Genomic DNA, 23614 nt, shown 5'->3' with positions numbered 1-23614 from the left:
CCAGAAGGTGTATTTTCTTCTGATGAAGCCATTCTGTTGTTGATTTACTTCTGTGTTTTGGGTTGTTGTCCTGTTGCATCACCCAACTTTTGTTGAGCTTCAATTGGCAGACAGATAGCCTTACATTCTCCTGCAAAATGTCTTGATAAACTTGAGAATTCATTTTTCTGTCGATGATAGCAAGTTGTCCAGGCCCTGAGGCATCAAAGCAGCCCCAAACCATCATGCTCCCTCCACCATACTTTACAGTTGGGATGAGGTTTTGATGTTGGTGTGCTGTGCCTTTTTTTTCTCCACACATAGTGTTGTGTGTTCCTTCCTTACAAACTACTCAACTTTAGTTCCATCTGTCCACAGAATATTTTGCCAGTAGTGCTATGGAACATTCAGGTGCTCTTCTGCAAAGTTCAGATGTGCAGCAATGGTTTTTTTTAGACAGCAGCGGCTTCTTCTGTGGTGTCCTCCCTTGAACACCATTCTTGTTAGTGTTTTACATATCGTAGACTTGTCAACAGAGATGTTTGCATTTTCCTGAGATTCCTGTAAGTCTTTAGCTGACACAGTATTCTTCTTAACCTCATTGAGCATTCTGCTCTGTGCTCTTGCAGTCATCTTTGCAGGACGGCCACTCCTAGGGAGATTTGCAACAGTGCTGAACTTTTTCCATTTATAGATAATTTGTCTTAACGTGGGCTGATGAACATCAAGGCTTTTAGAGATACTTGTGTAACCCTTTCCAGCTTTATGCAAGTCAACGATTCTTAATCGTAGGTCTTCTGAGATCTCTTTTGTTCGAGGCATGGTCCACTTCAGGCAATTCTTCATGTGAATAGCAAACTCACATTTTGTGAGTGTTTTTTATATTGCTGGGCAGCTCTAACCAACATCCCCAATCTCATCTCATTGATTGGACTCCAGGTTAGCGGAGTCCTGACTCCAATAAGCTTTTGGAGAAGTCATTAGCCTAGGGGTTCACATACTTTTTCCAACCTACACTGTGCATGTTTAAAATATGGATTCAATATAGACAAGGAAAAAAACAATAATTTGTGTGTTATTAGTTTAAGCACACTGTGTTTGTCTATTTTTGCGACTTAGAGGAAGATCAGATCACATTTTTTGACCCATTTATGCAGAAATCCAGGTAATTCCAAAGGGTTCACATACTTTTTCTTGCCACTGTATACACTACCGGTCAAACGTTTTAGAAAACCTACTCATTCAAGGGATTTCTTTATTTTTGCTATTTTCTACATTGTAGAATAATAGTGAAGACATCAAAACTATGAAATAATACATGGAATCGTGATTGTGGAGGCCAGGTCATCTGATGCAGCACTCCATCACTCTCCTTCTTGGTCAAATATCCCTTGTCCTGTTGAAAAACAAATGATGATCCCACTAAGAGCAATGGGATGGCGTATTGCTGCAGAATGCTGTGGTAGCCATGCTGGTTAAGTGTGGTTTGAATTGTAAATAAATCACAGACAGAGTCACCAGCAAAGCACCCCCACACCTCCTCCTCCTCCATGCTTCATGGTGGGAACCACACATGCAGAGATAATCTGTTCACCTACTCTGTGTCTCACAAAGACATGGCGGTTGGAAACAAAAATCACAAATTTGAACTCATCAGACCAAAGGACAGATTTCCATCGGTCTAATGTCCATTGCTCGTGTTTCTTGGCCCAAGCAAGTCTCTTCTTCTTATTGGTGTTGTTTAGTAGTGGTTTCTTTGCAGCAATTTGATCATGAAGGCTCCTCTGAACAGTTTATGTTGAGATGTATCTGTTACTTGAACTCTGTGAAGCATTTATTTGGGCTGCAATTTCTGAGGTTGGCAACTGTAATGAACTTATCCTCTGCAGCAGAGGTAACTCAAATGTGTTATTTAATAGTTTTGAAGTCTTCACTATTATTCTACAATGTAGAAAATAGTAAAAATAAAGAAAAGGCCTGGAATGAGTAGGTGTGTCCAAACGTTTGACTGGCACTGTATTTATATGTATACATATTAAATATATAATCTCTGTAATATTGCAATCCACCTAACAGTTTTATGAAGTTGGGTTGAGACCTGTTGCTCCCTTCTGATGGGAGCGGTTCTGGGGTTAAAGCCCCAAATTATCAAAAATAAACAGTTAAAAAATAAAGAACATTTTTAAAAGCACGCTATCGTATGATTTTCATTTTACTAAGACTAACACATTATTTTCTTAAAGTACACTGCTTCTATCTACTGGATTGAAATGGGATGAACATAATTTACATCCATGAGTGGTATCCACTTGGGGAAGTAGATTGCCAAAATCCCAAACTATCCCTTTACTTGCCAATCACAGCTGTCCTGATTTGCATATTCCCAGGATGCTTCACTCTAGTTTGTCTGATTTTGTAGTAGAAACAAATGCAGGCAACTGTACCTATGTGGGAATTTTCATAGAAATAATACATATAAAATATGTTTGCTATAATCATGGTTAATTTTAAAAGTTAATTTTAAATGTTGTCATAAAACCGTAACAGAGATTGTCTGGGCTGATGTGAAACTATATAAGAACATTCACACTTCCTCTGAACATGTGGGAGGAAGCTCATTGTAGAGGTCACGTGCAGGGTGCTAGTCACTCAACCAATCACCTTGGGGAAGGTCTGAGACAAGAGCCAATCACTGCCCTAGCAGGGTATCACCTGATCTGGGTGAGTGAGTGCACAGAGAAAATGGGCCATTGTGAGTTGTCTTTACAGGAGAAACCAGCAAGTGCAGCTCTCCAGCACTGCTGGTGGATGTGAACCTCACTGGCTTGGAAACACTCATGGCTGGCGTATGAGTGCGATGTGTGAGTTGGAGTATACCTCCAGAACCCAATTCAGACTACTCTCCCCCCACGCTTTTAAATTTTACAATTCTTCCCACATATTTTCACATAAACACTTTTAATATTTAATTTCAATTTATCGGCTTTATTCTATTTCACTAGAATAAAGCATATTAAAAAAAGAATAAAGACATTTCAAATGTATATGCCTTTTATGTCATTAGTTAAAGTACAAATAGTTAAAGTACGAATGGGAAATTAAATGGTGTTTGTTCTTCACTTTTCTTGTGGCTACAGGTCACAAATCTTTCTGCTGTGGTTGCACACTGTGGTATTTCACCCAATAGTTTATCAACATTGGATTTGTTTTGGAATTCTTTGTGGAAGTCTTTGTGAGTCTGTAATCTGAGGGAAATATGTGTCTCTAATAAGGTCATACATTTGGCAGGAGGTTAGGAAGTGCGGCTCAGTTTTCACCTCATGACTATCAAACTACTCTCCCCCTGTCATAGTGTTTTACAGCAATCTTGTAGTTAATTAGTGCCATTTTGGAATAAGCTCAATAACTGTCTTTAGTTTAACTAGTATTTTAGTGGCATACTCCACTTCTCTACCTGTAGGCTACCTAATCACTCAGTGGCCTGGACTGGATCAGACCAGACTGGACTACAACTAATGTCTGTGTCTGTGTTTGCACAGGAGTGTGTGAGACTGAATTAGATATGAAGGTAATAAAGTGTATTCACAAACAACGCACAGTACAGACTGAAAACACACTAAAAGCACACATACGTCTTATAAGAGCGCTTTGTTGAGGTCAAGTGACATAACCAAAAACATTTACAGACTTTATGGAGATAAAGAGGGACCTTCAACTGAAAAACAGGTTGTGTACTCCCACAGCCCTTTACAGCGTCAGATACAAATGACCTCCAAAAATGAATGACAAACAGACGATAGGCCAGAATACCACCACCCCTGAGATTTGGACTGAGCTGAAGGAGCTGAGAGACATGGTGCACAACAGTGAGGACCAGACAGAGGAGTAACAATTGCTCTTGCTTGTTTGTTTCACTTTTGTGAAAGCATATTCAAACAGTCAATGTCTGTTATCATTATGATTACCATCGGAACATAAAATATCTCTTGGCCTGAGTTGCACCATCTATTTCAATTAGCCTAGAAATCAAATTCACTGTCTATTACATGCCACAGAAACGTGAGAAATTTCACATTTGATTCCTGGGAGAGAGCGACCTCTAACTGGCACACATCACCACTAGCTACATCACCGCAGGACTTTCACAATGCGCATGCGCTGTTTTGTGTATTCAAGCTAAACAACATGGCGGCGAAACGAATCGAGATCTTTATTTGAGTTTCTAAAACGCCTTCGACGAGGATAGCAACTAATTGACTATATTTATAGAATAATACTTCTGGAATAGAGAGGTAATTGTTTATATATATTTGTTTAGACTATTTGGTGAAAAAATGAATTGTACCACGAACGTAGTGCAGGTGACGAACGTGTCGCCAAGCACAACATCCGAGCAGATGCGAATGCTGTTCGGGTTTCTTGGAACCATTGAAGAACTCAAATTGTTTCCACCAGAGTAAGTAGCTCATATTTGTTGAACGGTTGTCGCTAGCTATATACAGTTATTGTTTATTTAGTTAATCACGTCCTACCACTTTGTGATTTGATTGATTTCAATGTAGTATTATTAACGATGCTAACGTTAGCATCAGGAGGCCCCATCTCTGGCCGTCCGCGAAACTTAAGAAGGCGAATCATTAACTACTATAGTTGGGTAACAATATGTTGCTTAGCTACTTCGGGGTTGTTTTGCTAGATACAATCTACTATGGTGTCGCTAGCGGACTAACTAAGGTTAGTTAACTACAAAATCATGTTTTTATTGCAGTGAATCGCCTCTGCCAGTGACGTCGCGTGTGTGTTTTGTGAAGTTCCAAGAGTCCGAGTCCGTGGGGGTGTCTCAACATCTGACCAACACAGTCTTCGTGGACAGGGCGCTGATCGTCGTCCCTTTTGCCGAAGGTTGGTGCTTTGTTCTTCCCTTTCTGTATGAATGATCCTTGATTGTATGATGTAGTGATGGGAGAGTGACGCCTGACGCCCCCATTGATTTCAGGATGGAGTTCTATGAGCCTGTGGTTTGAGCCACTGCTAAACATGTATCCTAACTATTTCAGATTATATCAGTTTCACTTGCTTTGGCAATGTAAACATATCTTTCCCATGCCAATAAACCCCATTGAATTGAATAGTATCCATTTTTGATCTGATAAGCCTATCTGATTCTGTAATCAATGATGTCATGCCACTCTTCCTGTCCTATCTTGTACGATCCCTCTGTTAATTGCAATGAGAGGGGTGTCTATACCAGCTCTCACAACCCAGACCCTTGGTATACTATGGAACTAAAGACCAAACCTATAACCATACACATATTATGTCTTATATAAAGTTTCTGCCACACTGTAAGGTCATAATGTCATCCATGATGCGTTGGACTTGGTAGACACTAAACAACACAGATGACCTTGAGTAGTCTGTAGTTGTCTCCAGAGCCAATTCTTTGTCCTCCTCCACCAGTAAGCACAGTATACCAAGGTCTGCTTTAGGGACTGGGACTTGCTCCGACTGAGAGGGCTGAACAAGCCCAGACCCGTGGGCAGACAGACGCACCTCCTCAAAAGAAAGCAGAGATGAACTTACATGTGTATAAAAACTTAACCATGCTTTTTATTTTCTCCCCCATATTGGACTATCCTCTATTAAACTTCTCTCTGTTATTTGTGTGTGTGATTTGTTGTAGTGGAGAAGGCAAAAGCAGAGCCCCCTCCTTGATGGCTGAAAGTGGTCCTCTGCCTGCCAACAGGGGATTGTAGGCATTTACAAAAGGCCAGCAAGCGTTCAAGCAGCCCCCCCAGACCCTTCTCTTTCTCTTTTTTCCTGTGTCCTTTCTTCTCTCTTTCTCTCTCATTTTCTCTTCTTTAGGGTATTTTAGTTTAAATTGAATGCAGTAGCATAGATATTACTGTTAATACTATAATGCATATCACATGTATTACACAAATATTACTTGACCACTCACAAGTACATATTTATCAAAACAGGTGTGTTAATAATCTGACCTGTATAATGTCCAATCTGGTTTTCTCATTGGATCCAAGTGGTAAGAAGTAAACCATAGCAGAGTATCAGAACAATAAACCATACACTTCTCAATAACACAGCTATTGGTATACCTGCATTTCATACTTTTTTCACCTTTAACGTTAAGGGACTTCCTGGTTTGGGGAATTGGGCGACCAATAGTATCCGATTTAAATTCAGCAAGAAATTACATGCACTCACTCACCACTCTGTCCCTGAAATTGGCAGATTAAAATAGCTAGTCTGTGTGTTTTCTATGTTGACCAGTGATGCTGTACTTTAAGGTTCCTGACTGTATCTAGTTGTTAATTGTCTTAGATATCCACCCCACATGGCAATGGCAACTGGTTCAGTGCTCTCTCTTTAACAGTGGTCTTTCTTTTTTGTTGTTGTGTTTTACAGTTCTTTTTCCTGGCTCAGCCAGTCCTGTATACCAGGCCCCGCTGAAAATACCACCCAACCGTTTTGTCTCCTGCAGCTAAATTCTCTCCCCCATGTGCCCTTTTTAAATGTTGTTTGTGAGTGTGTGTGTTTGTGTGTCTTCTGTATTAAAAAAAATGTTATTTTTGCTATTGTATCTTGATTAAGATATTGTATGTTTTCTTTTTTTAGGTAGCAATGGCAACATTGAGATCTGAAACCATAGTTTTTTTTCTTTTTCTGATCACTATGTTAGGCAAACAAGCTAATCTAATGTTGCCAAGATGATTTTACACTTAAACAAAAGGCATTGGTTCATTTGTTGCATATTTAATGCAGTGACAGGTAAGGTTCTTGGGAGCGTAGATATCACCTACCCAAAATGTGAATGCTAGCTGGGTTTTTTTCCCTACTTATTACTGTATTGCTGGTAAGTAGTAGAAAATGTCAGTAATCACTGTTGACCTCCAACTCTCTGAAATTCTTTTTGTTTTGTGTATCTCGATTTTTCTCTGTGTGCTCCTTAGTAGTGAAGCCGCCAACGTGAGTCGCTTGTTCAATCTAAATGAAAATTGAGAGCACACCCCACTGGAGAAGCCGCTGTGCTAGCTAACGTTTGGTTCATGACTTAAAAAACACGTTCAGGTGATACAATCTTGGCAGTGTTCACTGGAGTAGTGTGTATTGTGATATACTATTTTCCCAATCTTAGTTATTTTTCAATCTACACTGATTAAAATAATAAAGGGAACAAACCTTCTCAAATCTAGCAGCTATCAAAGGTAACAGTATTGAAAGCTTTACAAATGTTTTTGAAGAATACTTGAGCAAGTCATCTGTGTTTTTTTTGTTTTTCAAAATGTCTCTCCTTTTTAGTAGAGTCAAGACGTTGATGTTCTCTTCTTCCCCTAATGCCTGTTTGGTTTTTCTGTAGGCGTTATCCCGGAGGAGGCTAAAGCTTTGTCACTGCTGGCGCCAGCAAATGCTGTTGCAGGGATTCTGCCCGGGGGAGGTCTCCTTCCAACACCAAACCCCATGTCTAATCCACAGGTAGGACTTCTCCCAACACCAAACCCCATGTCCTATCCACAGGTGGGTCCTCAGCACAGAGATACAATGTTTAATTGTTCTATTTAATTCTATGGTCCTTAATTAAGTTATTCAAATTAAACATCTGTCTTAATGACTTGATAATAGTCCGCTCGTGTGTATATATAGACAATGAAGGGGTTAATGATGTGCTGTTGTTTTTTTTAGATGGGTGGCAATCCTTTCGGCGGTCCCTCCATGGAAGCGATGGCAGCGTTCGGGTTTCCAAACCCCAATATGAATATGAACCCCCAGGTGAGTGTTGGCTTGAAATCTGGTGATATTTTTGTGTCCGCGCACAACTGCTGGTGTTGAAGGGAAATGTTTAAAGGATATCAGATATCTAACTTGTATATTATATATTTCACACTTTTCTTCACTCTTCTTCCCCAACAGTCATTTCCCACTGACCAGCTTCTGAAGTTTATGTCGCAGGTGGATCCAAAGTAAGTCATCATGCCTCTAGAAAATGTCCATTACAAGACATTAAACACCTATGAGCTGTTCATTTGTTGGATGGCCCTCCAGTCTGTTCTAATTAAGCAATAAGGCCTGAGGAGGTGTGTTATATAGCCAATATACCACGCCTCAGGGCTGTTCTTGTGCACGGAGGGCCTAGATACAGCGCTTAGCAGATGTATATTGGCTATATACCACACCTCCTCATAACACAAACCCGAGGTGCCTTATTGCTTTGTAAACCGTTTGCCAACATAAGTATGACAGTAAACAAGTAGTTTTGTGTCATACCCTTAGTATATGGTCTGATATACACACGGCTGGAATGCTGTTTCAGCCTATCAGCGTCTAGGACCCAAACTCCTCGGTTTATAATCACCACTAAATAATGTCCTCTTCTTCAGAATGAACCACATGGGTGTAGGGATGAACATGAACATAAACATGAATCCGGGCCTGAAGGCAGACTCCTCCAACAAAGAGATAGAAGAGGCCATGAAGAGGGTCAGAGAGGCCCAGTCACTCATCTCTGCTGCCATCGAGCCTGGGAGTGAGTAGCCCAAGCATTGCATCTCCAAAGGATATATTATGTCTGATAAATTACTGGTAGCCCTAGCTATAAGCTGTTATTTGCTCTACCAAAGTAATTTAATGTTTTGTTTATGCAGACAAGGAGAGCAAGAGGAAGCACTCGCGTTCCAGGTCCAGGTCTAGACGCAGAAGGTCCCGTTCTCGCTCCAGACACAGGTGAACACAAACTCTATTCTCCTGACAAATAATTTGGATTGTGTTAAAAAATAAAGGTAGTACGTTTTTCTGTTTGTTTTCATATTGAGGGTAGAGACTAATGTTGTGTTTGTGTGATCTGCAGGCGTTCAAAGAGCAGGTCAAGGCGACGCTCGCACTCCAGGAACAGGAGACGCTCCAAGAGCCCCCGAAGGAGGAGTGGGAGGTCCCACTCCAAAGACAGGAGCAGACCATCACCAAGCAAATCCAGGTGAGCCACAGAGCACAGACTTGACCCATTCTTAATCCTCAAGCTGCACAATCTGAACTTCTGAGACAGCCCTGTGATTACTGTCTACCTCCTTATCACAACTCTAATCCCAATATACAGTAAGAAATGTTGATCAGATGTAATTAACTTGTCTCCGATCCACAGGGATAGGAAGAAAGAGGAGCGGGATAAAAAGCGCTCCAAAACACCTCCGAAAAGCTACAGTACTGCCAGGAGGTCTCGCAGTATCGATCGGTTAGTGCAGCTTTCATTGGTCAGAGTTGTGGCTCTGTTTCACCATGCTGTCCCAACATGTTGTTGATTGGTCAGATATTTACTACCATTTTTTTTTTCATGCTGTTGGGTATAGAAGGCGGAGAAGGAGTCGCAGTGCCAGCCGATCTCCTAAGAAATCCCCCAAGAGGAAAGTCTCCAGGACTCCCTCTCCTAGAAGGTTGGTGTTTTGGGGATCTCGATTCTCATGATTCTCATAGAACAAGAGAATTTTCTTAGTGAACACATTTTCAATATGCTGCCAGTGGTATTTTATTGCTATTTAGAGACTGACAATGATGAGACATTTTGTTTGCAAAGTGTAACTGTAAATGCCCTCAGAACACTCACTCAAATAATTTATTTAGATTCAAATTTCAAGGTTTCTTTAAATTGACCCGGAAATAAGCCATTTTAGACAGTCAACTTCTCTTTGGATTTGGAGACTTTGTTCCTTAAGCTTTTAACTCTCCTCTCCCTACAGACATAAGAAGGAGAAGAAGAGGGACAAGGAAAGAGAGAAGGATCGTGAGCGCAGGAGCGATAAAGACCGCAGTCGGGATGAAAGGAAGGAAAAGAAAGAAAGGAGTAAAGACAAAGAAAAGGAAAGGGAGAGAACTGATGGGGAGAAAGGAGATGTAAAGGTCAGCACCAATGACATGTTTGATGTCCATGTTAATTTTCTTTCTTCCTTCTGTATTTTGACCTCTGTTAGAGATCTAGCGTTTACTCGCTGTATATGAAAGAATAACAAGTAATATGGAATGAGTGTCCGAAATATTAAACTTGGTCATTTCAAATTTCCTTAGGCGTCTTTGCAGGTTACCAGAGACTATGATGAGGAAGAGCAGGGCTACGACAGTGAGAAGGAGCGGGAGAGGCTGGACAAGAAAGATTCCGACCAGGACTCCGGAGCCCAGTCTCCTCACTCGGTGGAAGGCAATGGCACTGGGCTTTCCAAAGTCAACGGAGACGACCACCGTGAAGAGGACGACATGGATGTCAGTGATTGAGTCACCCAATAATAGAGACGGATGTATAGACCTCTATGTACCCAATCCTCCATTGTAGCAAAACCTCCATGCCCCACTGAGCTTACTGTATTCGTGCTTCATTCAACTCAACCCTTCTTTATCTCAGTTGAATTGTTAGTTTTCCTTTTGGATTGACTAGACAAAATAGATCAAGTAGAAGATGAACCGAAAGATGTTTCTGTTTTGTCATCATTTTCTGTATGTATCATAATTACTTGTTCCTATTTTGAAGGTGAAAATGTGAAAAGGTTGTGGTTGGTTGAAAGTTTTATTGCTGTAATTTGAAAGTGGATACTATTTGGCAAAGCGTGCAACTTGATTTTCTTTTTTCAAGCACATGATAATGGTATTTGTGTATTTTTTGTTGTTTAAATCTAGTTTCTACACGTTGCTAGGAGCAGAAGCAGCCAGTTACACTGCTTGACAAGTTCACTGTATGTCCATTTTCATCAGACAACATGGCTGCTACATAGAACAGCGCTGTGGACTTAGCTTTTTATTATTGAGCTTCTGTATTGAAGTCGCCTCAATAAATTCACCATCTACTCTTTTGTCACTCCTATACGTGGTATATTGTGTTTATATCCCATCCGTTATTATACGGAAGATGTATACCTATACTGAGTCTTGTGGCGCTATAACCTGTCCTTATATCTCTCACCTATTCACAATACCCAGTAGATCTGATGCTTGTTGTAATTCTTAGAAGTTTGTATTGTTTTATCAGTGACTTTTTATATACAATAAAAACCTGGGGAAAAATTTGATTTAAACTTCAGGTGCTCATTTTAGGTTTAGGGCAAAGTTTTAACATGGGCCCTTGTATGACCCAGTATCAAATGCTGAGCTATCAGGCCTGGTTGATCAATAGAGAATTAGGCCAGGGGCTCTATTCAATCACGTATCGTGGAAGTTCAGTGTGATTTAAAGGCAATGGTGTCGTGTTAGTGGAGACTGCATTCACGGGTATATAACTTACACTTTCTCATTAACTTGTAACATGGGTAGGGTATAAGGATGGGTGTGGTTTCATGACAATGACCACAGGAGCAGTCATTCACCAATTTGACAGCTCCAACGCAGTTACACCGCCGACAAAAGCATTAAGGTATACATATGTCGGCTACCGTGGGTTAACGTTGATCTGATTGAATCCAAATTACACTCCCATTGGATTATGGCCAATGTCTTGGAGGCTTGACTCCATGGATTCAGAGACACCTAGCTACAGTCTGCTGGAGACTACAATTAAAATACCACTGAATAAAATACAAAGAAACAGTCAGTGCTGAGACATGATGGTGCTGGTGCTTTATTTAAAGGGATGGGAAGTTGGAAAGCTGCAATACATTTAGAAATACCAGTAGGCCCGAAGCCAGATACACATCTGATTTCAAAAACCATATATATCTTACATTTTAATGAGCTTATACCGTTCAACTGTAAGCTCATTGAAATGTACAGAAAAGTCTGTAAAGTAATACGGACAGGTATACACTCAATGAAAGTAAGTACATTTGACCAAAGGGTTTTAGTGTGATTACAATATTTATACGGTAGAAGTTAGTCTTCCTGAATAATCAGAAAGGATAGGGAGATGGTAGCAGGTATAACAAGTGTAGGAAATATACGCTCAAGAGTATACAAGTAATCCAATTGGGTCAACGTAGCATGCGATTAAATATACTTAATGTCAGTGCAGTATCAAACCAGAACAGCTTTCCTGATACCCCATCTGGGTTCGCTCACACAATCTCTCACACACACACACACACACACACAACCCTTTAAAGTCCTCACTCGCACACAAAACCGATTAAATTCACAGTCACTTGAAACAGACAGTGATAGCCAGGAGGTAAGATAGATGAGCTAACCTGCGCTAGAGAGAAAAGGCTTGGGTGTTGATATCTTTGTAAGAATGCAGTTTTATACCATACTTTCTCCCAGCTGGTTTAAAAAAACATTCTTATGTACTGGAAATGTATTGCTACACAGTGTTTCTCCTTTGACATACATACAGTACATTTGGTACATCATTTTCTCAGTTCAGTTATGACATCTTTATATTTCTAACACTTCATTTATACCATAGTCATTTACAGGCAATGAATGTCCAAGGGTACTTAAACATGTTGAAAAAGGGGCAGTCCCCAAAGGGCAGACGCTAGATAAACTGGGTGCAGTGAGTGCTAAACCTGGAGAAGTGCACGCTTAAGATGTCACAGATGAAGCCAACTCCATAACATTTCACAGGAGCTGGTTTGCAGTACAAAGCAGTGATCACGTAGTCGGTGAACAATAAGCTGTTACGGAGATGACATAAAATATTTTTTCAAACTCCTCATCCCCTCAATTCTTCTCTTCTGGAGTTTGACCTTGTGCTGTTGTTGCTACACAGCTGAAAATTATTGATTCTTGTTTGCTATAAGGAAATAGCTACAAAATGAAAAAAAAAAACTCAGGGCCAAGAGATAATTCCCCTTTTTCATCAGAACACACAGACAGATATCAAATAATACATTGGCATCCTTTATTTAATCTCAACTGTCTTTAGTTGGTTCTTTTCCTTTTAATAGTGTAGGTAGGTAGAGTTCGTTTCTCTCTCAGTTTCCGAATGGGCGGAAGGGAACCTCTGGTTGCTACGACAACCAGGTCAGAGGTCAGGGAAGCGACTGGGATCCTCCTTGTAGTCCGCTGGGATGGAGAAGATGGACTCCTCAAAGTCATCATAGCGGAACTCCTGGAAGGTGACCGTAGCTGTGATAGTGGGGAACACAGGGATGTCTGGCACACAGAAATAGGAGGGGTTATTTAGAGCGTTTAATATTTGTCAATTTCTTCATTATTTCACTTTATTTTTTAACTTTAAAATAAAATCGTCCATGTGGCCACACGATGTACAGTAGATGCATACCAAGCTTGACTGGGAACCCAGGAGGAAGCTTCAATTGAACAAATTCTCTGAGTTTGTTGAAGTGCTTAAATGGGGCTATGACCTCCAACACGTTCAGTAACCTGGAAGAAGATCGAAAAAAAGGGGAAACACTAAATCATTAGGGTCAGGGTTAAATAGAAAATGTTCTTACAGTACATTATTTGATGAGGTCCCATTTAAACAATAAAACCAATAAGTAATAAAAAAATAAAATTAGAGGCCTTTGAAAAGAATTAGCTAGACACGAATCTGCAACAGCCTAATATACATTGAACTAGAACCTGTGTGCACAACAGTGATCAATACATGGACGTTTCCAATAGCACTGCAGTCAGTGATGAGACTGACCAGAGACTATTAGCCAATAAGAGGAAAGATTCTACTCACGACTCAATGCCCAAAGGAAAGTCCTGGCTCATGGCTACATTCGCTTTGAAGTTCTTCTTGCTCTCCTTACACACAAGCTCTCTCCCAAGATGAGGTGCCCTAGGGATGAACACACACTGGCTAAGTCAGCATCATTGGCGTATACATTTGGAGGTTTAACAGTAAGCCACTGCTAGTAATGATCTTCAATGCACCGACTTGTCAATAACTCAATAATAAACACAGTGCCTTGAAATTCCTCTGGACAGTAGTGTCATCTGTGACCTTTCTTAAAAGGAACAATGCAGGGCTTACTTTACGTGCTCTGCAGAGATGTACTCCTCCCAGGAGATAGTGTTAGGACCTGGAGCCATGAGGGACAGCCTTCTCTGAGGCTGAGGGAAAGGCCGCAAGGGAGAGGATCACATGTAGGCTTACTTTTATATCCATCTAATGTGCACCACACCACAACCACCACTGAAGAAGAGACTGAAGGCCCAAAGCTTCCCTCCATCCTAGTGCCTCCCTTCCATCCCTCACCTCATAGTTCTGCTCCACCAGGTTCCCTCCTTTGCTCAGGCTCTCCACGATGGCCTTGTTCCTCAGGATGTCCTCCTCACTCAGGTGCTCCCGGCGCTTCCTGGACTCCAGCACCAGGCCGTTGACAGAGTAAAAGTCTGCCAGGAAGTTACCAACCCTCTCCTTCAGGGACAGACACAAGCCAGATGTATAATACTGGCTGAGTTATGGCACCCTATTCCCCATACAGTACACAGATTATGAGACCCATTGTATTATAAACGTTATATTCCAGTGACTGGCCTGGTTTGACCACAGGGTCGTATTCAGAACGACACACTGTGGGAAAATGTTTTGCAACCGGTCAAAGAAATCTGTGTTCTAATTGGACAACTCCAGGTAGATCCCCATTTCAAAACATGTTGCACCCTTCTGAACAGGACCCAGGACGGGGAGGGGTGCTTACCGTCTTGTCCTCCCTGAAGAGCCAGCCGATCTGACTGCGGGAGAAGGTGATGGACTTGGTGGACAGGGTGGCAGAATAGACGTCACTGCTCATCAGGATGTCCACCTCCTCCTCAGTCTCCATCTCAGACTCCTGCAGGGACACAACAGGCAGTCAGCCAGATAGTATCACGCTGGATGGTGACATGACTTCTGCACAATATTGAATCCGTGCAAATGTTAATTTTACTGTGACCCCCTGCAGAGCATTTCCGTAAGATCGGTTGGCTTGGAGGATGGTGATGTTAAATGTTGACCAGACAGCTCACCTCGTGGTGTATACGCTGGTACACCTTCTGTTCATTGTCCAGAACATAGAAGGACTTGGCGGGCGGAGCGTCTCCGTTGAAGATGAAGCTGAGGTCTCCTCTCTGACACTTCATATCTGTGAAGTCTACCAGAGTGGTGTCCAGTCTGTCAGCGGAGAGAGAGGAGAGAAAGAGTTTACAGGGTTAACTCTGGAAGGTGAGTGGTGTCAGACGTGTATTTGATGCCTTACCTGATGTTGATCCCCTGCTTGTAGATCTTGCAGTTATCAGATGGCAGAATCCGGGAGAGCAAGGGCACTATGAGACAGGAGAAAGAGAAAGTACTGATCGACAGCATTTGATTCGTAAGATTAACCAAGAAACTGAAGAGATAATACGTGGTATCATTACATGGTATATAAATGAACACGGCTGTGGCTAGGCACTGAATCCCTGAGCCAAGAGACAGAGAGCCCCAAACCCACTGAGCAATTAACACATCACACTAACAGCCAGGATAGAATGGGAACAGAACACTAATTAGAGTGGAGAATGAAACTACTTGGCTAAGGTGTCCTCCACCAAGAATAACAATGAATGCAGACAGAGCGTGTGAAAGGAGATGTTGGCTCATCGCTGTAGCATATTTTAATGTACTGCATATGATGTAGAGTCGACTCACCCCAACTTTGAAAGTCCCAGTGAAGCTCCAAGTAGAAGTCCCCAAGCTATGAAAAAAAGTGGTACATTATTAACTTGTCATGCAAGCCACGAAACACCAAACAAAATCCATCAATACTTTTTCTTTATAGCTTGAGGCATAACTTGTTAGAGCATTTTAATAAGGGAAAGAGTGTGTTTTGGTGAGCGGTAGAGGCTGTTACATTGGACAGATGCTAATGTTGGAGAAAAGGGGTAAAGGTGTAGCAAGATAGTGGTTGTAAACCGAAACTCGGTATGGAGTGGACCAGACCTGCCTCAAATGCATATAAAATCCGTCCAAATGCTTTTGGGACTATTCCATTTATTCCACTGTACCAGGCAAACTAAATCAAGCGCAGCTCAAGTATTTGACATATGTATATAGAGTGCAAAGATCCTATTTCTAACCAGACACTGTAGTAGTCCCTCGTCTAGTCGGCTGTCAGAACCTCACCTCTTTCAGTGCTCTTAGCAGCTTGGGCCTCTTGTCCTCCACACTCTCTCTGGACTGCTGCTTCAGCTTCCGCAGTAGAGCCGTAACTAAGGAGGGGAGAGGAGGGAGATAAACAAAGCCTTAACAAGGCCCAACACCACACAAAAGAGACAATATATTCCATAGCCCTAGACATTCTATATGTGTATGTTTCTACACAAACAGCAGAAGGGATTACAAGGGCACATGCTCTTTCAAAAAGCAACGTTCACTAAAGTGAAAAGTGAACTTTGCAAACCCACACTTCATTGACAGTGAAAGTCACGAGCGATAAATCATTCAAACAAGTGATATACTGTAACAGTAATCCAATGGGGTTTAGGATGATACTACTTTGACACTGACAGTGTAAGTGAGCGGTAAGGTGACCCCAGGTCTTCTCTCCAAAGCGTGTCACGTCGCTGCATGTCATCATGAAACACACGTGTGTGACTGTTACAAGACATGAATGCTCAGCACTGACGCAGCCAGCTATCTGGACTGTGGATTGTTGGTGCAGTAGAGTATTCAGGGGAGGCTGCGCATGACATGAGTCACCTTACACACTGCTCGTTCTAATATGCAATTTAATACAGGCTGAACCTCAGTTATATAACCCCACTTAGCAATCTGTCCAAAAACTCACGTCCTAAGTGTGTGCTATCATGCAATGAATTATAATTGGGGTGATCTTCTATCCAGTAATCTTGACCAGTGAGAAACATTAGAATGGGGATTTTGAGTGTGAGGAAGTGCTGACAAAGCAAGCACTCGCTGCAGGGGCAGAGCAGTGTTGCATGGCGGATATGGACACCTAGAGTGAGCTGCTGTCGCAGTGCGTGTGTGAGAGATGAAAGCCTAGTTACTATGACATTATCTGATCTTATGCAATTGAAAAAGAAGGGGGGGAAGAAAAAAAAAAAAATCAGGGCTCCATCTATACGAGATTACCTTCTCTTCTCGCCGTAGGCCTCCCTCTCTGTATCTTTCTCAATAATAAGCCCTAGTACAGTGGTTCCCAACTCCAGTCCTCCAGTACCCCCAACATAACACATTTCTGTTGTAGCACCGGACAAAAAACACCAGATTCAACTCGTGGAGGGCCTGGTGATTAGTTGACAAGTAGAATCAGGTGTGCTTGTCCGGGGCTACAATAAAATGTGTACTGTTGGGGGCACTCGAGGACTGGAGTTGGGAAGCACTGCCCTAGTATACGCTGCATTATTTTCATTTTACCACTACTAGCACTGCCCCAGTCACTGGCCAGAGTTTGGCTGCCTTTGCGTGTCCTTGCTGTACTGTGAGGCTAGAGCCATGCTGTCCTTTCCTCTGATCCCTGCCCCCCACACCCCTCACTGAGATCTGACCTTCCCATGCCTGACCTCTGTGTCCCCAGTCTGCCAAATCATCCCTACTGCAGGACTGGAGCTGCATACTAATACATGCTGGGGTGACAGGGTCATGGCGCTAACCCGCTCAACATATAACAGGGAATTTAATAGGAGGGAAATAAAGATTTGCATACTGAACAAAAATATAAAACAAAACACGTAAAGTGTTGGTCCCATGTTTCATGAGCCGAAATACAAGATCCCAGAAATGGTCCATACGTAAAGAAACACATTTCTCTCAAATTGTTAATGAGCATTTCTCCTTTGCCGAGATAATCCATCCACCTGACAGGTTTGGTATACCAAGAAGCTGATTAAACAGCATGATCATTACACAGGTGCACATTGTGCTGAAGACAATAAAATGGCACTTTAAAATGTGCCGTTTTTCACACAACACAATTAGAGGTCGACCGATTATGATTTTTCAACGCCGATTCCGATTATTGGAGGACCCAAAAAAAGCCGATACCGATTAATCGGACATTTTTGGTATTTATTTGTAATAATGACAATTACAACAATACTGAATGAACACTTATTTTAACTTAATATAATACATCAATAAAATTAATTTAGCCTCAAATAAATAATGAAACATGTTCAATTTGGTTTAAATAACGCAAAAACAAAGTGTTGGAGAAGAAAGTAAAAGTGCAATATGTGCCATGTAAGAACGCTAACGTTTAAGTTCCTTGCTCAGAACATGAGAACATATGAAAGCTGGTGGTTCCTTTTAACATGAGTCTTCAATATTCCCAGTTAAGAAGTTTTAGGTTGTAGTTAATATAGGACTATTTCTCTCTATACGATTTGTATTTCATATACCTTTGACTATTGGATGTTCTTATAGGCACTTTAGTATTGCCAGTGTAAAATATAGCTTCCGTCCCTCTCCTCGCTCCTACCTGGGCTCGAACCAGGAACACATCGACAACTGCCACCCTCGAAGCAGCGTTACCCATGCAGAGCAAGGGGAAGAACTACTCCAAGTCTCAGAGCGAGTGACTTTTGAAACGCTATTAGCGCGCACCTGCTAACTAGCTAGCCATTTCACATCGGTTACACCAGCCTAATCTTGGGAGTTGATAGGCTTGAAGTCATAAACAGCGCAATGCTTGAAGCACAGCAAAGAGCTGCTGGCAAAATGCACGAAAGTGCTGTTTGAATGAATGCTTACGAGCGTGCTGGTGCCTACCACCGCTCAGTCAGACTGCTCTATCAAACAGAAATACGAGCCTTAGGTCATTAATATGGTCGAATCCGGAAACTATCATATCGAAAACAAAACGTTTTTCCTTTCAGTGAAATACGGAACCATCCCGTATTTTATCTAACGGGTGGCATCCCTAAGTCTAAATATTCCTGTTACATTGCACAACCTTCAATGTTATGTCATAATTACGTAAAATTCTGGCAAATTAGTTCGCAACAAGCCAGGCGGCCCAAACTGTTGCATATACCCTGACTCTGCGTGCAATGAATGCAAGAGAAGTGACACAATTTCACCTGGTTAATATTGCCTGCTAACCTGGATTTCTTTTAGCTAAATATACAGGTTTAAAAATATTATTGATTTTAAGAAAGGCATTGATGTTTATGGTTAGGTACAGTCTTGCAACGTTTGTGCTTTTTTCCGCAAATGCACTTTTGTTAATTCATCCCCCGTTTGGCGAAGTCGGCTGGCTTTGTTAGGAAGAAATAGTCTTCATAGTTCGCAATGAGCCAGGCGGCCCAAACTGCTGCATATACCCTGACTCTGTTGCAAGAGAAGTGACACATTTTCCCTAGTTAAAATAAATTCATGTTGGATGGAAATATTAACTAAATATGCAGGTTTAAAAATATATAATTGTGCATTGATTTTAAGAAAGGCATTGATGTTTATGGTTGGAGCAACGTGTACCTAAGCGATTATATGCAACGCAGGACAGGCTAGATAAACTAGTAATATCATCAACCATGTGTAGTTAACTAGTGATTATGATTGATTGATTGATTGTTTTTTATAAGATAAGTTTAATGCTAGCTAGCAACTTACCTTGGCTTCTTACTGCATTCGCGTAACAGGCAGGCTCCTCGTGGAGTGCAATGTAAAGCAGGTGGTTAGAGCATTGGACTAGTTAACCGTAAGGTTGCAAGATTGAATCCCCAAGCTGACAAGGTAAAAATCTGTCGTTCTGCCGCTGAACAAGGCAGTTAACCCACCGTTCCTAGGCCGTCATTGAAAATAAGAATGTGTTATTAACTGACTTGCCTAGTTAAATAAAGGCGTAAAAATAAAAACCGGCCAAATCGGCATCCAAAAATACCGATTTCCGATTGTTATGAAAACTTGAAATCGGCCCTAATTAATCGGCCATTCCGATTAATCGGTCGACCTCTAAACACAATGCCACAGATGTCTCAAGTTTTGAGGGAGCGTGCAATTGGCATGCTGACACGAGGAATGCGCTGTTGCCAGAGAATTTCATGTTAATTTCTCCACCATAAACCGCCTCCAATGTTGTTTTAGAGAATTTGGCAGTACGTCCAACCGGCCTCACAACCGCAGACCACGTGTAACCACGCCAGCCCAGGACCACCACATCCAGCTTCTTCACCTGCGGGAAGCTGATGACAGCTGATGAAACTGAGGAGTATTTGTCTGTAATAAAGCCCTTTTGTGGGACAAAACTCATTCTGATTGGCTGGGCCTGGCTCCCCAGTGGTTGGGTCTGGCTCCCAAATGGGTTGGCCTATGCCCTCCCATGGCTACGCCCCTGCCCAGTCATGTGAAATCCATAGATTAGGGCCTTAATTATTTATTTCAATTGACTGATTTCCTTATATTAACTGTAACGCTGTAAAATCATTTTAAATGTTGCATATTGCGTTTCTATTTTTGTTCAGTATACATTATCAGTATCTTTGGGTATTATTTGAGTAAAATGATTTGCCTAACCTTAACAATTACTCACATGGAATTTTTGATGAACTAGCCTATTTATAATATTATGCAGGTTGATTTTTTGCTAACAAGGCATTAAACAGAAAAAAAACAGTAAGCTAGTAAAGCCCACGGGGAAAACATGGCATTGGATTCAAGCCTCTCTACACTACTCCCACCATTTCAAAAAGGACACTCCACTTAACTGGCATTCCTTACAAACATTCAAATAATCAATACACATAAAACATATATTGAGGCCTGTATTTTACAGTGCTGTGTTAAAAGCATTAGTATGGGGCATTAAATGTGAACAGACAGAGAGGAAGCCAGCCAGCTGTAAAGCTGCTCAGTGCCCTCGCAGTCACACTAAGCCCCTGGCCAGGCTGGGTTCCAGACCGTATGGATGTGGATAGAGCGCTCAGAGAAAATCCCCTGCATGGCTTTGGCTGGCTAGGGCAACCTACAACCCAACCTCTCATCAGCATCAGAGAGAAATCAGAGTTAGTCTACAGCCGGACAGCCCAGGAAGGATCCAATTAGGACAGCGTCAAACAAATACAAAACAAATAGAGGGAGGACCATGAACTGAGATAACCTGAGTGTAAATGTGTAAATTTGTAGACTTAAATACAGGATAAACTAAAATATATATAAAGAAAACTCAGGGATGGAACATCACTGTTCAATGATGCAGAATCTATAATATAAAATAATAGCTTTCCGGTCCCGGGTACAAAAAAAGGATATAAAATAGCCCATATCCTTACTCATCTGTCGGTCTCCATAGCTGATGGCCTCTGCCAGGGGGCTCCAGCCCTGTGCATTCTTCACCTTCACAGGGGCATTATGGGCGAGGAGCAGGAGGGCACACTCTGTAGCACAAAAAAAAAAGAATTTAACAAACATCAAGCTACTTTTAGACAAATTATTTTCGGCTAAGCCTACTACCCGTCTCCATGGCCTTTGTACTTGGACAGTGGATTCTCATTACCATAGTTAATTATGTTACCAGTATATTACATTTTGACAGTTAATTTACTGTCTATGACCTTCACATAAGAGAGATGTTGCTTTGCATTTGAGTCAGACTAATCAATGGGATTAAGGGATCCTGTGGACCTGTCCCACCCATGGGACCAGCCGCTGCTATGAGACGACTAGACTATGTAACACACTGCAGTCTACAGAGGTCAGCCAGGATAAGCTCAGTACGGCAGAACAAAAAGGGAATTTATCCCAGAAAAAAAAGCCATATGGAGGATTTACTGAAGGAGAGCTGGAAAACATGGTGATTATGTTATGTAAATGGAAAAACCCCTGGCTGGGCTTAGATTTAGGCCAGAGATGAGAATATGAGGCAAAACATCCTATCAAACTCGGCTGATATGTGATGTTTAGAGAAGAGTAGTACAGATGTACTAGGCAGTCTGCTCTCAATGGGAAACAAGGCTGTTTGCATGTCTCTGTCCTGCCTATGTATCTGTTATGCTCCATATCAGATATTCTTGATTACAAAAGTCAAAGCCTTTACCTTTGTGGCCCATCATCACAGCTAAGTGAAGAGGTGTGTTTCCTGGAAAGATAGACAGATAACTGTTATGAGATAATTTGTCACAGCTGGTGCACAAGGACAATGTTTGTGTAATTCAATGTACTTGTTGTGAGCAAGCACTGACTATGTTGGTCACATGATTGTCAGGTAAGATTTCATGGCTCCAGAAGTAGAAGTGATAGCCTAGCTATGTGATTTCCTAGATCAGTTACATGTACTAAGTTCGGGTTACCTAGATTTCAAAAACCCTTCTTATCCGTAGGGTTTTCAGCAGTTATCCCCCACGGTTGCTGCATGTTAACTCCAATTCTGACTCGGTGCTTTAACGTTTAGAAACGTCAATAATCACTGCTTGCAAAACAGTTTAAAATATATCCTGATATGCCCTTTACCTTTCATATCAGCTAGAAATAATCTTTCAAACAAAATAAATACACATATACTGTAGCAGTGTTGCACAGATCCATACGCTGTGTGCCTCCAGTTGACAAACTACACTTTCTCCCCAGTTATGCATACATACAGGTGTTCGGAGGATGCTAGACAGCTGAAGCCCAAGTGGCTGCCAATGTCTTCCATAAACATGCGCTGTAACATGGAAATATGGCTATATGGGAACACTACCCTTATAAAAAAAGGTGTGTAGTAATTTAACCTTTTGTTTTTTGACAATTATTTCCTGCTGATATGAAAACCGTTTTAACGGGCGTTCGGGCCTTATCAAAACACCCCCTGACAGAAGATACTAGCTATCATCAATAGGCGCTAAAGGTAGTTAGCGTCTATAAATGGGTAAGGGTTACCATGCACTCACCATGTACATCTTTCTGGGAGATGTTCTGGGTCCGAATGAGTGAGGACAAGCGACGCACATCTCCTTTGAACACACATTCGTGAACAGGGAATTCCAAATTGAAGCCCTCATTGCCATTGGTCAGAAGGATTGGGTTCTTGTTATTATCATCGATGATGCTGACAACTGATTGATTGCCATTGATATTGTTTGCATTGATATTCGACAGCTGCTGCAGTACCAAAGGTTTTACCGTCTTGTTATGGTTCTTGTTTGATTTGTACGTGATGATGGTACCGTTGGGGGTTGGAGATGATATTGTCCCATTTGTAGATTCATCATAGGTTTCCATTATATCCCCATCCTTACTAGGCTTGTTGTTATGGTCTTTCCGCAACGTGCGAATCTTTTCCCCGGTCATGATTTAACGTAACTAACCAGCAAGCAGACTACCTAAAATAAATGTTGTATTAATGATGTTGACTAATTGCCAACGACACCTGCAATTGCTACCTTAACAGTTAGTATTTAGCTAACCTAGCTAGCAGTTTTGCTAACATAGAATGGATGTGGGTAGAGGTGCAGTGTTGACAACAGCAGAAACAACACACACACAAACGTAAAAACAATGCAGATGGAAAATATACTCTCACTATTGTAACAATCGATTAAGAATGGAAATACCAAATTTTTCGGCTACATCCTTGATAACACTTGTTTCAAAAATTTGCTCGTTGCAGCTTGCAGTGCGGTTGTTTGCTTGCCTTGGTTAACTAAGTAGCTAGAAAACAAGATTACCGAGTGAAAAGACTATCTGCCATTTTCCGCTTAGTATCTCACGAGAATGACAAACATCAGACCACATTCCCTTAGATATCGCGATAATTAGTTGTGCATCTATTTAGAAACGCGAAATATTTTT

General features: G+C 41.5%; 2 protein-coding genes across 5 annotated transcripts; one reads left to right on the top strand and one right to left on the bottom strand.

Annotated features, from left to right (window-relative positions):
- Positions 1 to 4125: 4125 nt before the first annotated feature.
- LOC106599769 (uncharacterized) lies at positions 4126 to 11042 on the top strand. Of its 4 annotated transcripts, none has more exons than XM_045714723.2 (13): positions 4132 to 4271; positions 4748 to 4881; positions 6951 to 7068; positions 7358 to 7515; positions 7681 to 7767; positions 7909 to 7958; positions 8376 to 8521; positions 8640 to 8718; positions 8843 to 8968; positions 9134 to 9223; positions 9339 to 9422; positions 9726 to 9885; positions 10051 to 11042. In XM_045714723.2, exons 4-13 carry the CDS (start codon positions 7459 to 7461, stop codon positions 10252 to 10254), a joined length of 1083 nt encoding a protein of 360 aa, XP_045570679.1. In that variant the 5' UTR covers positions 4132 to 4271; positions 4748 to 4881; positions 6951 to 7068; positions 7358 to 7458; the 3' UTR covers positions 10255 to 11042. The 4 variants fall into 4 exon arrangements, with proteins under 4 accessions (XP_014046557.1, XP_014046555.1, XP_045570679.1 ...); XM_045714726.2 differs by having other exon boundaries at positions 4133 to 4271; positions 7358 to 7473; XM_014191082.3 differs by lacking the exon at positions 6951 to 7068 and having other exon boundaries at positions 4126 to 4435; positions 7358 to 7473.
- Positions 11043 to 11561: 519 nt separating this feature from the next.
- LOC106599765 (ankyrin repeat domain-containing protein 13C) lies at positions 11562 to 23604 on the bottom strand. The gene is made up of 13 exons (XM_014191078.3): positions 22714 to 23604; positions 21879 to 21920; positions 21115 to 21219; positions 16007 to 16092; positions 15533 to 15578; positions 15102 to 15168; positions 14872 to 15016; positions 14565 to 14696; positions 14120 to 14281; positions 13895 to 13974; positions 13601 to 13699; positions 13193 to 13293; positions 11562 to 13062 (listed from the first exon to the last, which is right to left on the bottom strand). Exons 1-13 carry the CDS (start codon positions 23111 to 23113, stop codon positions 12932 to 12934), a joined length of 1596 nt encoding a protein of 531 aa, XP_014046553.1. The 5' UTR covers positions 23114 to 23604; the 3' UTR covers positions 11562 to 12931.
- Between the last annotated feature and the right edge of the window lie 10 nt (positions 23605 to 23614).

This window comes from Salmo salar, chromosome 03 (genome assembly GCF_965601325.2).
Source record: "Salmo salar chromosome 03, fSalSal1, whole genome shotgun sequence".
Taxonomy (NCBI): domain Eukaryota; kingdom Metazoa; phylum Chordata; class Actinopteri; order Salmoniformes; family Salmonidae; genus Salmo; species Salmo salar.
Note: the sequence above shows the minus strand (reverse complement) of the source record. Positions and strands in the feature narration are given on the sequence as shown.

What these genes read in the sequence shown, in the direction of transcription:
- LOC106599769 (XM_014191080.3), top strand. Translation starts at nt 4,314, where the DNA reads ATGAATTGTACCACGAACGTAGTGCAGGTGACGAACGTGTCGCCAAGC. An exon ending in AGGTCTCGCAGTATCGATCG is followed by an intron (nt 9,224 to 9,338) that starts GTTAGTGCAGCT and finishes TGTTGGGTATAG; the next exon opens with AAGGCGGAGAAGGAGTCGCA. An exon ending in GGGAGAAAGGAGATGTAAAG is followed by an intron (nt 9,886 to 10,050) that starts GTCAGCACCAAT and finishes AAATTTCCTTAG; the next exon opens with GCGTCTTTGCAGGTTACCAG.
- LOC106599765 (XM_014191078.3), bottom strand. Translation starts at nt 23,113, where the DNA reads ATGACCGGGGAAAAGATTCGCACGTTGCGGAAAGACCATAACAACAAG. An exon ending in CTATGGAGACCGACAGATGA is followed by an intron (nt 16,093 to 21,114) that starts GTAAGGATATGG and finishes TCCCCTCCTTAG; the next exon opens with TTACGGCTCTACTGCGGAAG. An exon ending in CTGGGACTTTCAAAGTTGGG is followed by an intron (nt 15,169 to 15,532) that starts GTGAGTCGACTC and finishes CCTGTCTCATAG; the next exon opens with TGCCCTTGCTCTCCCGGATT.